The sequence below is a fragment of the Punica granatum genome, chromosome 8, assembly GCF_007655135.1.
Source record: "Punica granatum isolate Tunisia-2019 chromosome 8, ASM765513v2, whole genome shotgun sequence".
Classification (NCBI taxonomy): domain Eukaryota; kingdom Viridiplantae; phylum Streptophyta; class Magnoliopsida; order Myrtales; family Lythraceae; genus Punica; species Punica granatum.
Window position 1 is genome coordinate 27554508 of NC_045134.1, and position 12754 is coordinate 27567261.

The 12754-nt window shown below is 40.3% G+C and overlaps 2 protein-coding genes across 3 annotated transcripts; both read right to left on the reverse strand.

The window, feature by feature from the left end:
• Window positions 1–803: 803 nt before the first annotated feature.
• On the reverse strand, window positions 804–3743 carry LOC116189092 (nuclear transcription factor Y subunit C-1-like). The gene is made up of 2 exons (XM_031518620.1): window positions 2804–3743; window positions 804–1230 (listed from the first exon to the last, which is right to left on the reverse strand). The coding sequence occupies exons 1-2, from the start codon at window positions 3487–3489 to the stop codon at window positions 1227–1229; spliced, it is 690 nt and encodes a 229-aa protein (XP_031374480.1). The 5' UTR covers window positions 3490–3743; the 3' UTR covers window positions 804–1226.
• Window positions 3744–5667: 1924 nt separating this feature from the next.
• On the reverse strand, window positions 5668–11438 carry LOC116188530 (CBS domain-containing protein CBSCBSPB5-like). Of its 2 annotated transcripts, none has more exons than XM_031517954.1 (15): window positions 11034–11438; window positions 10776–10910; window positions 10219–10387; window positions 9985–10117; window positions 9727–9897; window positions 9512–9590; window positions 9285–9398; window positions 9051–9117; window positions 8772–8877; window positions 8622–8680; window positions 7513–7622; window positions 7270–7403; window positions 6815–6900; window positions 6586–6675; window positions 5668–6377 (listed from the first exon to the last, which is right to left on the reverse strand). In XM_031517954.1, exons 2-15 carry the CDS (start codon window positions 10871–10873, stop codon window positions 6195–6197), a joined length of 1599 nt encoding a protein of 532 aa, XP_031373814.1. In that variant the 5' UTR covers window positions 10874–10910; window positions 11034–11438; the 3' UTR covers window positions 5668–6194. The 2 variants fall into 2 exon arrangements, with proteins under 2 accessions (XP_031373814.1, XP_031373813.1); XM_031517953.1 differs by having other exon boundaries at window positions 10734–10910; window positions 11034–11434.
• Between the last annotated feature and the right edge of the window lie 1316 nt (window positions 11439–12754).

Sequence of the window (12754 nt, forward strand, 5' to 3'; positions counted from 1 at the left end):
GATATGTTACACTTTCAGATAATCATAAGCTCAAACTCGAGCAGCATTAGCTCTCAAGCATCGGGCATTAGATCTCAACAAATTCAACAGGGTATCATCTTCTCATTGCCTCCCCACCCATTCCGGAAAACCCAAAAACAAACCTAAATTGCAGAAACCAACAGCATTCGGGCAACTCCCAACTAACCTAGTCCTCATTCGGGCGACGGATCTGACTTCGACTCCCCCCGCAACGATTGGTCCCAAGTGCTTCTGACCGAAAAACGACCAACAATAACTATTGCAACTTCGGAATATCACAGGCGACACTCTAAATTGCAGAAATCTTGAAGCGTTTGGTCGAATTAGAAGATTGGAGTGGAAGCGGGTGGTTCAATTAGGGCTTGATCAGAAGGAGAAGCTCCAATTTGGGGCGGGAAGGAAATTGTGGGGGGGAGTAGACGGGGCAGGGAGACAGTTCACGGCCGTGAGAGAGAAACCGTCAGGGACCAACATTTATTTCAACGGAAGGACCAATTAGTCTAAACGTTTAAAACGTTCAGACCAATTAGTACACAAAATATCTTTCCGGGACCAATTTGTGTTGAGGTGCATCTTTCAGAGACAAAATTGTCTATTTTGTCAATATATATTTGCCAAAAGTAAAATCAACATCACTATACCAATTATACCTATCTATGTAATCCATACCTATATATATATGCCAGATTTTCATAATTAGGATTATGAGAGACATGTTCTTGACATAATTCATGATGGACATGGCAAACATAGTCACAGTTAATTTATAAAATTACACATTCTTTTTAATGTAATCTAATGCTTTATGCATTATGCTGCTAATAACACCATCTACACTTCTCCAAAAAAGAAAAAAAAAATTAAGTAAAGAAGAGGGCAAAAGTCAGCAAATTAAAAGACGAGTAGCAGCAACGGAGGTCTAAAATGAGAGAATGCACAGCGCAGCGCAGCAACTATCGTTAGTTAGGCTAAAAGTCAAAGCAGCAAACTTTGGCAGCTGCCCCTTTCCTTTTCTTGGATCAAAGTCCTTTTTCTTTTTGAGTCCTCATCAGTTTTGTCAATTAGGTTTATACACTTTTTCACCATAAACAATGACAGGCAAGTCCATTAGAAATCAAAGTTCCTAGTAAATTCAGCACAAGAGCTCATCGCTATTGCCCACTTTCCCACCGCGTCACCGCCAACACCATAAGGTCAGTTTGTTCTCAACTGCAGAAAACAAGAGAGTCAACCAGTCAGCACCAAAGCCCCGTTTGTAAGTCGAAGAAATTAACAGAGATCAATCAACACGGAAACAGATTTTCAGCATCACAACCCATGATTAAAATAGCTATTCATAGCAAACACAGAATAGCATCCTCATTTCTAAAGTTGCTATTCTCAGTAAAATTGTTGAAACTCCCATTACATTATGCCAGTAAATAAATTCCCATCACATGACATATACTCTCGACTCTCTAGCAAGAACAAGGAATGACAAATTTAATAGGACAAACCGTAACCAAAGTAGCAACTTCTAAATATAATCTCAGTTTGGGTTTTTATATTCTAAACTAAAACTGTGTCAACTCAATCCATTTTGAGCCGTCCACCAGCTCTTGAAGAAGCTCCCAAGTGATATAAGTTAGCATAGATATTGCATCAAGAAGCAGCCGGCATCCGAAGCCAGGCCCGCCATTTAAGAAAGGGCATCTTGTTATGAGGAGACCGAGAGGTTGGGGGGGTTGTTGGGGCTTATATATGGGGAGGCAAAGGAGGAGGGGAGGAAAATATCTCTCACATCCTTTTCACAGGTGAAAGGCTCTAAAGGAGTGCAGATGGCACACTCTTTCAAAACGGGGACCTGATGATATTAAGGTCAACCCTCTCCCACACACCACCAACGAAGGAGCTACATGGCAGGTGAAACCCTCTGCAGCCTTCTTACACAGAGATTCCTCTATATACGAAAGAAGAAAATAAATGGCAATCAGAAACAATGGTGCACCAATCTGCTAGGGATAGATTACAAATAACCAGATATGTATCTCCAAGTATTCTCAAAATTAGCCACGGGATTCATCAGGGAAAAATAGTTGCAAGCGTCCAAGAGGACTCTACACGATCTGCTAACTTAAAAAGGACAAAGCATTCCTTTGGCGAAGTCTGCACATTTCTGAAGATTGATGCTTGAATTTTTAGCCTAAAAGTAAATTCAAACACGAATGGGAAGTGGTATAATGGGATAGTTAGGATCTTTTTCCCCGCAGAACTTGTTTAGTTTCTAAGGAAAGCTATAGAAAACGGGTGTCCAGGACCAATTCTTTTATATTAAAAAGAAAAAGAAAAAAAAGGACTCCTGTGACCAGAATCCAGACTCTTTCGCAGCCATGGAAATGGAATGCTCCTAGTCTTGGACGATGCAAGCGCAGCTTTAGAACTCACTCAATAATCAATCAACTGATGCTTGCTATTATTTATTGTAGTTATTGAATAATAAGCAAGCAAATAAGCAGAGAGAGTCTGTCTAGTAGTCCCAGTGGAGTGGATTCAATCAATGTAGCAATCAAAAATCAGCTCATAAATCCTCCCAACAACCCGACATTACATTCCTAATGGCTAATGGCATGCATGCACGATGATTTAATCACACGAATCAACAGCATATGTCTTTTTGGGCCCCACGGGGAATTAATCCCCTAAAAGAATTGATCACCTCATCCTCAGTTCAATTCCGCGTGTTTCTTCTGTCAAGAAAAATGGCTGGCTAGCAATTCAGAAAGAACAGAATTACATTACATACCTCTGTCCATCGAGATTGGTCTGGTTACTGCCACCTCCAGGTCCGGCGGCATAACCGTCCTCCCCTGCTGCAGCATTCTGCCACACGCTCTGCCACGCCTGGGATGGGGGCTGCATATAGACCCCGGCGGCGGGATCCATGGCGGGCCTTCCGATCATCATGCCACCGAGACCGGGAGCAGGCTGCCCGATAGGAGGATAGTGGTAGGGGACACCAGTGGCAGTGGGGGGGCCCACCATCCCAACGGCGGACTCGTCCTTAATCTCGTCCCTGGGGACGATGTCGACGAGGAAGTCGAAGATGTCGGTGCGGGTGATGGCGGCGGCGATGTCGTTCTTCTGGAGGGTGCGGCGCTTGTTCTCCTCGGCGTGGAGCCAGGAGCGGATGGTGAGCTCGAGGATGAAGAGCTCGCAGGCCTTGGCGAAGAGGATGGGGGCCTCGGCGGAGATCATGCGGACATCCTCGTCGGCCTTCATGATCTTCTTGATGCGGGCGAGGGGGAGCTGGTGGTTCTTGAAGTCGTTGACTTGCTCGATCTCTTGGTGCTGGTAGGACCAAAACATCTGGAGCTGGTGCTGCTGCTGCTGCTGGAGGAGGTGGTGGAAGGGGGCTCCTCCGCCGGGGTAGGAGGAGGGGGCGGCGGCGGCGGAGGAGGAGGACTGGGGTTGCTGGGGGTTGTTCTCCATGGAACGAAAGGAAAGGGAACGAGTTTTTGGGATTATTTTTTAAAAAAATTAATGATTTAATTATAATGAATAAATAAATAAATAATTTTATTTTAGCAGTAGGGAGGGAGGAGAGATCTGATTGGTTCAGATCGATCGGACGGGGCAGGGAAAATGGACCTGATTTTGTTCGGAGAATGGGGGAGGAGGAGGAGGAGGAAGCGTTGCCAGTGCTTGTAGTTAGTCGTGCTGGCTGCTGCTTTTATGGATGGGATGGGATGGGATGGGATGGGATGGAGGATTGATGGGATTGGATTGGATATAAAAGGAGCAAATCGCTGCTCTGCACTGCAGATTCTTTTATTCCTTCCTTCTTATTCAAATTCAATTTTTTTATTTTATTTACCTTGTATTGTATTTCCTTATATATGTATATTAATAATTATGAAAATTGTGGTTCGGGTTCGGGCCTTGTTGGGTCGAACATCAAACGTGATGCTAAGATTGTGAGCCCGTATAACTTGCAATTTGCTCGTGGAACGTATATCATACACATACTGTGGCGCGTGAGAGCGCGGTATGTATTGTTATTGTAGGAGATCTTTACACGCTCGTTTTTTTTTTTTTTTTTTTTTTGGGGGTGAATTATATCCTGTGCAAGAACCAAAAATACACAGCGTAGTGAACATTTTCTCAAGTTGTAGAGCAAAAATAATCTTGCCGCTTGTATCGAATCTTTTAGGCATGCTACTAGACTAGACTAGACTAGACTAGAGGACTTCCTAATCTAATAATGATGGAACTTAGTTGATTGAACCCTACCGATACCATACCACTTTTATTCAGTTGCATTGCATACTTCTCATCTCACCACAAGCAGGCAAGGATTGATAATGGAGTTTGCCACCCCACCAACAAAAAGAAAAAAAGAAAAAAAAAAAAAAAAAGGGTTTCGTTTCTGGGGTGTTATCTATATATTCTCGTCGGATATAATTATACTTTCACTCCGTTTTCTCCACAACTACGCCAAGGGTGCCGTGTCTTGGTTCAAGCAAAGAGGCCGTCGATCAGCAAGAGATGGATTATGTCGTCTATATGCATCCCCAAGGACCAAAATTCGTATGAAATGTTCATTCATATATTGCGGTAATACATGTCACCTGTCACGGTCAGATTCGATATGTTGATTTAATGGGCAGCCTGGGATCTTTGAATGGCTAATATCACAGTGAGATGATTGTTAAAAGGATTAGGGAGGGCGAGTGCACAGAATTTGCTTAGAAAGTAAGAAATATATTCAAGAATGTATCAAAAGAAGATTTGGGAGACACGGATGCCACGAGAGCCGCCCGACCAAAAAGTCTTCCTTTGGATTAGATTAATGGGCTCTCTCGTCTCGTGTAGGGAAAGTGGCTGGAAAAGGAGGGAAGGCTTCAAAGACATACCGATCGTTTATTTATTTATTTTTACTGGAAGGAAAAATCGTTTTATTTAGTGATGGGTTTAGATGGGTCGGAACATATTCTCGTTCCTACTTTAGTACGCAAAAAATATAAAAATCCATATGCTTCTGTCTCGAGCTTTTTTCCTGTGTTGTCCATGGAAATAATCCGAATCTGTTCATATATAGGATATATCGCAGATTTAGTTTTCTTAAAGACTGCATTTGTAAACTGTGAGAATTATTCTTTATTTAGAGGGTCATAGCAAGGTCCGCACTGCAGGGCCATTTGTATTGTCCATCGCCATCGGCAAAAGAATCACCCGCATCAACAAAACCCTCCTCCCCCGTATCAAAATAGTATACCATCAATGTCCGAACAAGGATTTAGCTTTAGCTACTCAACGAAGTACACATTTATTTGGCGACTGGTCGGTGCATACCATTTTACTTGCGTAAATGCGGCGAATGTAGGCAAACAACACTAGTCGATAATGTAGATTAGCTTTTCTACTGGAAATAGAAAATATAATAATAACATTATCAATTGCCAACAAACAAAAGATTACAGTAAAAAGGTCCACAGATTATGTATCCAATGGGGCCGATAAGGTCAAGAAATGTATAACGTAAAAATTATCAATCAACACGAGACGGGCCATATAAATATTACTGTCCCCACCCACTCAAAAAAAAAAGAAAATAAAATAACACATATATAAAAAGAAAAAGACAGAGACAGAGAGAGAGAGAGAGAGAGAGTTTAATAAACAATCTATTATCAAGCAAATCTCCCACACGAACATACGAATTCACACCATTTTGATTTTTGCCTCAAACGCCGCAAGGAATTTTTAGACTTGTTCATATGAATGAACATTATTCCTTCTGTACACATGACTTTGATATAATAACTGCTCAAAAGCCAAACACCAAATGAGATGAGTGAGGACATTGCTTTTTAAGAATTTCAAAGCAAATTCCCTTTGTGGCCTTCCCTCTCTCAATCACCCGCTAACGCCTCTCAGTTCGAGAATTGCAAAAGAAAAAAAAAAAAAAAAAGGCTTTGGTGACAGGAAATACACTTTCTATACCCCAACCACTTACATTAACAGCAAAGCGCCCCCAAAAGACAAACAGACAAGCATCAAGTGTCAGACCACTCACGGTCACGGTCAATATAAACCGAGGTTGTAATTCTCAATTTCAGAGAACTTTATTTGTGTGCCGCTTCGTTGCGAAATTCTTTCTCCTTCAACCTGGCATTTCTATCACTAAGATCAGATCAAGTACCGGCTCTTTTCAGGTAGGCCAATACCCCTAAGCCAGCAACCAGGGCAGCTCCCGCTGCAACACCCCTATAAGCTGCAGCCCATGCATCCGCATGATGAGCGTAATCCATGTCTCCACCTTTGGAACCTTTCCTCCGTCCACCCTTCCCTGAATAATCTAGATGCAACCTCAGCCCCTGTCAAGATCCATTGAGCAACCAGTCATTGGTTCTTGTTCTACTAACATTATTCAAAGCTGTCAGTTATTCCACCGACCGTTAACGCTAACAACATGCAACAGAATGCCCCTGGTTTCTGCCATCGCAGTGAGAATGCTCACTGGGAGGAATTCTCCTTTCCGTTATTTAAGTGGTAATATGCTATATATGCAAAATCAACTTTTACCTTCCAACCAGCTGACCTTGCATGGTCAACAGCCGCTGCAAGATCACTATCTGATGCTAACACGACTTTGTCGTGGTCTTCATCTTCATACTGCAAAGTAATACCAGTGAGCCGCATGATGCCATAGGGAAAGAAGAATGAACAAACCAGATATAGAGCATGTGGTGGAAGATGAACAACACAGATCGAAAACGAATTTATTTAAAAAAAAAAAAAAGCAGCATCTTACCAAAACTTGAGGCAAATTGTTCCTGTCAATGTCATCACCCACTCTCTGGATGATAGAAGTAATGAGGTCTGTAATGTTTCTAGTATCTGAACCAAACAATGTAAATGAATATCTTCAAAGTCAAAACCAATGAAACACTCAAAGTAGCTGAACAACGAGTAGAGGAGCAAGAATTCATCCATTAGATCACTCATTCACAAAACATTGCCACATTAGCTCCCTTCCTTTGATAAGTGCAATCCCTAGGCAGCAGCTTCAAGATAAATCTTCTACTAAAAGAAAGGAAACGCAGGTGATAACTTTTAACTGACAAAGGTTCAAACTGGCAGCAACCATCTTATGAACCAAATATGCAAGCGGCCACGTATATGAGTTGCACAAATCCCCTCATGAAGAAGAAGACCGTATAATAAACATTAAACTCTTTGTACTCATGCAAAGGAGTAAATATTTACCGCATGTAAACCTATGCATTCGACCTTTCCTGTCCTCAATCTTAAAGGCAAATATGTTAGGTGAGGCTGATGAATTGTAAGGGTGTAATCTCCCAGTCTCTCCTCCTTCAGAAGCAAATTTCAGGGAACCTTCACTGAGATGGCACTAACAAATGTAAGCACGCATTAACTGCAAAACCTGTCCTAAAACATTTTAACTGCATAGAGAATCATATCAAGAAATCAGATCTCGTCAGCATCAACCTCCTAGTCTCTTCGTCATCATCCACAGCACTGGAAGCCAGAGCTGAATCCCAGAACTTTTGCATCATAGAAGTTGCAGCCTCATTAGTAATTCCAGCAGTACTGCCAACCTTGTTTGAAAAAATTATAGAGAACAAAACAGATAAGAAGTTTTACTAAAAATGAAAAAAGATGATAATTTCATCAGAACAAACATTCTTCTTTAATAACGATTAAGGGTGTGTTTGTTTTATGAACAAAGTTTAATTTAACTCAACTCAACTCCACTTATCTTCAATTCAACATCACAATCATTACTTCTTTTTATTTTTTAAATATTTTTAATCATTCAATTCAATTTTTAATATTAAATTCTCTCAATTATTCATTACTTTTTCACAATTCAACAACACAATCATTACTTAACCATTATTTTATCTCAATTATTTATTACTTTTTCACATTTTTTCTCATAATTCAACAATATAATCATTACAAACCAATTAAAACTAAAACTCAACTCAACTCAACTCTTAATCCAAACGCACTCTAAAGGATCCAACCACTGAGATATCAGAGATACATGTCAAATGACAAACAAGGATTCGAACTATCTAAGAGCGCACAAAGTTTGAGAGTATCGTCATGGCTTAATCTACTTATATTTCAGAAATATTTAATAACCACATTACCCAACAAACAAACAGCAACGGATGTAAAATAGCAAATTTTTTTTTAAAAAGTACTTCATGCAATTGTTTAATTTACTTCTGATAGCCAAATAGGTTGTTTTGGTAGGATGATGAACAAAACTGATCATAGCATTTTGTTAGACCAGGGAACAAGCATCAAGAGAAGCATAAAAGAAAGGAAAACATGAGAATTTTAATATGTCAATACCACCAGCCTGGTGAAACATTAGAATCCATCAATCCTTAAGAAACAGGATCAACATGAAAAACCAATCAGATTGCATGTACGATGATTAGGTATATGTTTGTTCATAAAAATGACAAATTACAGAATTCTTTTTTCCTTGCTCAAGCAAAATTAACTGAGTAAAAGTGGACAACAGCATGGAGTAAAGAAAACATCAAATAGAAATCACCACGGATGGAGATGTCACTCACAGTGGCAACAGCAGCATGAGTGATGTGGATTACATCAACAACAGCAACTACGCTTCCATCTGTTTCAGTCACTCCAATTTAACAATTAACTTGTAAATTGCAATTCTCAGTGTATGCACTTTTACTCTTAAAATATATATAGTATCTTACCCCTGTCAACCACTGGGAGGTGCAAGAACTTCCCGTCATGCATGGTGTGCAAAGCATCCACAATGGGGGTATCAACCGTTGCACATTCCGGATTAGGAGTCATGACCTACAGATCAATGATTCAATCATCAATGCATTTTCACAATAATGTTGCTTACTTAAGGTTGGCAGTTATGTCATGTGATAAGCTATGCTTCAGGTTTCAAACAGAACATATCAGATTACACTATAGCTGAACCAAGACACAGGACAGACTTCCCATCACATTGAGTCAAATACCTTCTCCACAGGAGTAGAATCTGAGGAATGATTTTGTGCTATAACTCGCATCAGAATATCCTTTGAGCTGAAACAAGAAGAGTAAAAATTTAATTTTGACACGAATTACAGATATAGTAAAATCTTTGAGGATAACTTGAATATCGGATACAAGCAAAATTATAACATCAACTATTAAGATCCTGATTCGCTTTTCAAAAGGAAAGGCAAAATTGTTATTATGAAGAGACTTACGTTAGAATCCCCCGTGGTTTACTTTCAACTGTCACGATTGCTGAGCTGGATCGAGATTCGAGCATCTTCTTTGCAGCAGTTGAGACTGTATCTGTTGGTGCAACTGTTACAATCCTACATAATGCCATATCGGTTAATGGAAACAAGGCTTGAGATGAAGCACTGACAGCGCACTGTTACTCTCAGATATAAAACCAATGGCACAACGAAAGGGAGATATTACCTACTTTGAATTCTCAGAAATGATCGTTGATAGAGAGGGCTTAAACATCTGTTCTCGCAGAGTCTCTATAAATGTATTGGGGCCTGCCACGGGGAGAAGGAAAGAAGCATTGAGGGTGGATATAGAACAAAAAATGATCACAGAAATCACAAAAAGTGATATAAAATACATTTCGATGGAAAATCTCAAAGGCCGTAACACAATCAAGTATGAACAGACCGGTTGTCGACGTGCCCCAATTTTTCTCAACGCCTTCAACTGCTGCAGCAATAGCTTTTCCCTTTTCAGCTGCCCTCTCCATGCGTGCAATAGCATCATATAAACATTTGGCTATGTCGAGTAAAGCAATGACCTCCCCATTCTCCACAACAGGCAAATGTCTAAACTTTCCTGGACGTAGATGTTAGGAACATAACATCAGCGCAGGATCTAAATACCACAAAGGAAAGAAAGCAATGGAATTTCCATAGGGCAGACCTTGAACCATCTTTTGGAGGGCCTCCACGGCAAGAGTATCTGAAAGAACGAATAGAGGGTTCCGTGTCATGACTTTAGAAACGGGTGTTTCTTCGAGATTCAGATCCTGAGCTACAACTCTTGTTGTTATATCCTTCCAACGTCGAAAGAGAGGGGGATGGCAAATCAGAAGCCGTTAAAAACTGAGGGAAGATAATAACAAGCTAAACAAATATCTGAGGAAATCAATCCAACCTTATCTGTAAGGATACCACAGAGCAGCCCGTTAGAATCAGTTAGCAGTAGAGCATCAACTCTACGAGCAGCCATTCGGCGGCAAGCCTCGTAAACAGTTGTACTTTCGGGGACTGTGAGGGCCTTTGATAGGCGCAATCTCTTGACAGTACGCTCTCCGGTTAATCCCCTACATTGCACCAAAATTGATGAAAATTACGTCAAGTTTGAGCTTCTACTCTCTCTTCTCTTACTTACTTTCTTTCTCTATCTCATGCATTTGATTTGAACATCCATTCCAAATGCCTAAAAGGAAAAGGCATGTATATATGTGCAGTATTACTAAAATGTAGTTTCAAAACAGTCAAGGCAAAAGACTAGACAGAAAATGATCGAGCATATGCTTTCTTTTTGGATTCCCGGTTACAGAGCTGAGCTCGGGAAAGATGCGTCGGTTAATACATAGTGCAACTGCAAGGGTGGGTCGTCTAATTATAATGCAATGGCAGAGGAGGGGAGGGGGTTATTGCAAGTACATGGAACGAGACGAGGAAAGAGATTTGCGTGAGGGGTCCGACCCTAATCCTCCTCCATTTTCAAATGCTTTCTTCTTTGCCTGCGCTGACACGTTCGACAGCGACATACTCCTCCTCGATGAACCACCCTGACTGGCCATTTCTCCCCGCCCTTAAAACCAGAACAGTTGACTTCTCCTGCCACAATGATATGACCAGCTTAGCTCAAAGCTAATGTTGCTGAAAATGAAATAAAGGAAAATACTGATTGGAAATGCAAAAGGTCCAAGAAACAGAAAGAGAGAGAGTTCCAATCCAAACCTGGAGGAGAGTATCTATGAACTGGAGCTTCCCAAACTAAATTAGGATGAAGAATGAAACTTCGATAAATAGGAAATCGAAGAAAAGCAGGTCGATCATCGACGGACAAATTGGGAGGAGCATCCGCCTCGAAAAGCGTGAAGGTTCGAATTCAAAGTCGGAGGAGGGAAAGGACTAGACAAGACGGCGGAGAGGATACTGACTGGGGATTGAATTTCTTTTTTTTCGGGGGTCGGAAAACGGCAGGTAAAGGAGGCGAATACGATTTCCGGCAGGGAAAACGGATCGGCGCTCCGATTTCCCGGGAAATTTGTTCCGACCAGACCAAGCCGGGGACGCAGAAAAAAGAAAGAAAGAACCCTAATCGGCGGGAATAGAAAGGAGCAGAACCAATACGAATCCTCCACGTCACTGACTTTATTTATTTGTTTATTTTATTACAAAAAAAAGGGAGAATAAAAGCTCCAATAAATCGGGGTGGGGATTTTTTTTCTGGCTATGGTAACTGCGTTCATCCGGCTCACTCATTCTATTCTATTTTATTCTATTCATGGCTTTAATAATTTAGAAATTTATCATCATTTTTTTTTCAAGATACTTCCATTTATTTATCTGTTTTATTCTGTGATTTTGTTTATTTTATTTTTTGGGCGCGTGTTGGTCGAGCAACGTTTCTTGTATATGTATATAAATTGCAGATTTATTAAGGCATTTTGACTTGTAGAAAGATAATATATACAAGTGGAAAACAACCGAGTTTTTTTTTTCTAATAATAATAAATATGAATATAAATAGAATAGTTTCAAGTATATGTCCCATTTTCAATAGCTTTCAACTCCTTAAACCAGGAGTTGTATTTCTTCTTAAATTGAAGAGATACATACATATATATATATATATATATATAATAGAAGAAGTGATTTTTTTTAAATTGTTTAACCAGTGAAGAATTGGAAAACATATCCTCCATATAAATTTTTGAGGCAGCTATATTATACATGGTGGGTGTGATCTTTTCTCGTCACAAGTGGTGGAGAAGATCAGATGGAGACTCTGATTCTGCGAGAGCTGCGAAATATTCTCCGTCTTTTTCTTTCACCCCCTACACCCAGGCATGTTAAGCCAAAATAAAAGTAAAAGATTAAAAAAAAAACGAAAAGGAAAACCAAAACCCCCACAAACAAAATAAATTCAAGCAGTTCAATACTTGCTTCACTCGTTAAATATTGTTTCACTTATTAAATAAGTTGTTAGATTCGAGTATTGCGAATAGAGAAAATTTGAATTGAATTCGAGTATTGTAAATTGAAAAAAGCTGGATTTGGAGAGTTTTACCCCTTAAAGAATTGAATCGACGACTCGACTCAAACTGAATTAATGAGAGTCTGTTTGGCTCTCCGGATATAATGGTAAAAAAAAAAAACTTCACAAGCCTAAGACAGCCAGGGCCATTGAGCCTTGTTCGATCAGATCTGATTGGATCTTGTTCAATCGGTCCAAATTTGGGTTAGATCTGGACAAATCCAATTGGTAACTGCCTAGATATGGTCGGTTCATGTCAGATCCAATCGGTTCTGGCGTTGCGGGCTTCCCATCGGACTCCTCAATCAATTGATATGGATCAAGCCGGCGACTCTCCAACATATATTGATAAAGAGCTGTGTTGGACAATTTTATGGCCACAGTTAAAACTCATTGGCTACTCGAGCTCATATCATCG

Bases quoted from the DNA above. Each gene is read 5' to 3' on its own strand.
- LOC116189092 (XM_031518620.1), bottom strand. From the start codon at position 3,489: ATGGAGAACAACCCCCAGCAACCCCAGTCCTCCTCCTCCGCCGCCGCC.
- LOC116188530 (XM_031517953.1), bottom strand. From the start codon at position 10,873: ATGGCCAGTCAGGGTGGTTCATCGAGGAGGAGTATGTCGCTGTCGAAC. The intron at 10,118-10,218 runs GTTGGATTGATT...CGACGTTGGAAG, and splicing joins GTGGTATCCTTACAGATAAG to GATATAACAACAAGAGTTGT. The intron at 8,878-9,050 runs GTATTTGACTCA...ATTGATCTGTAG, and splicing joins ATTCTACTCCTGTGGAGAAG to GTCATGACTCCTAATCCGGA.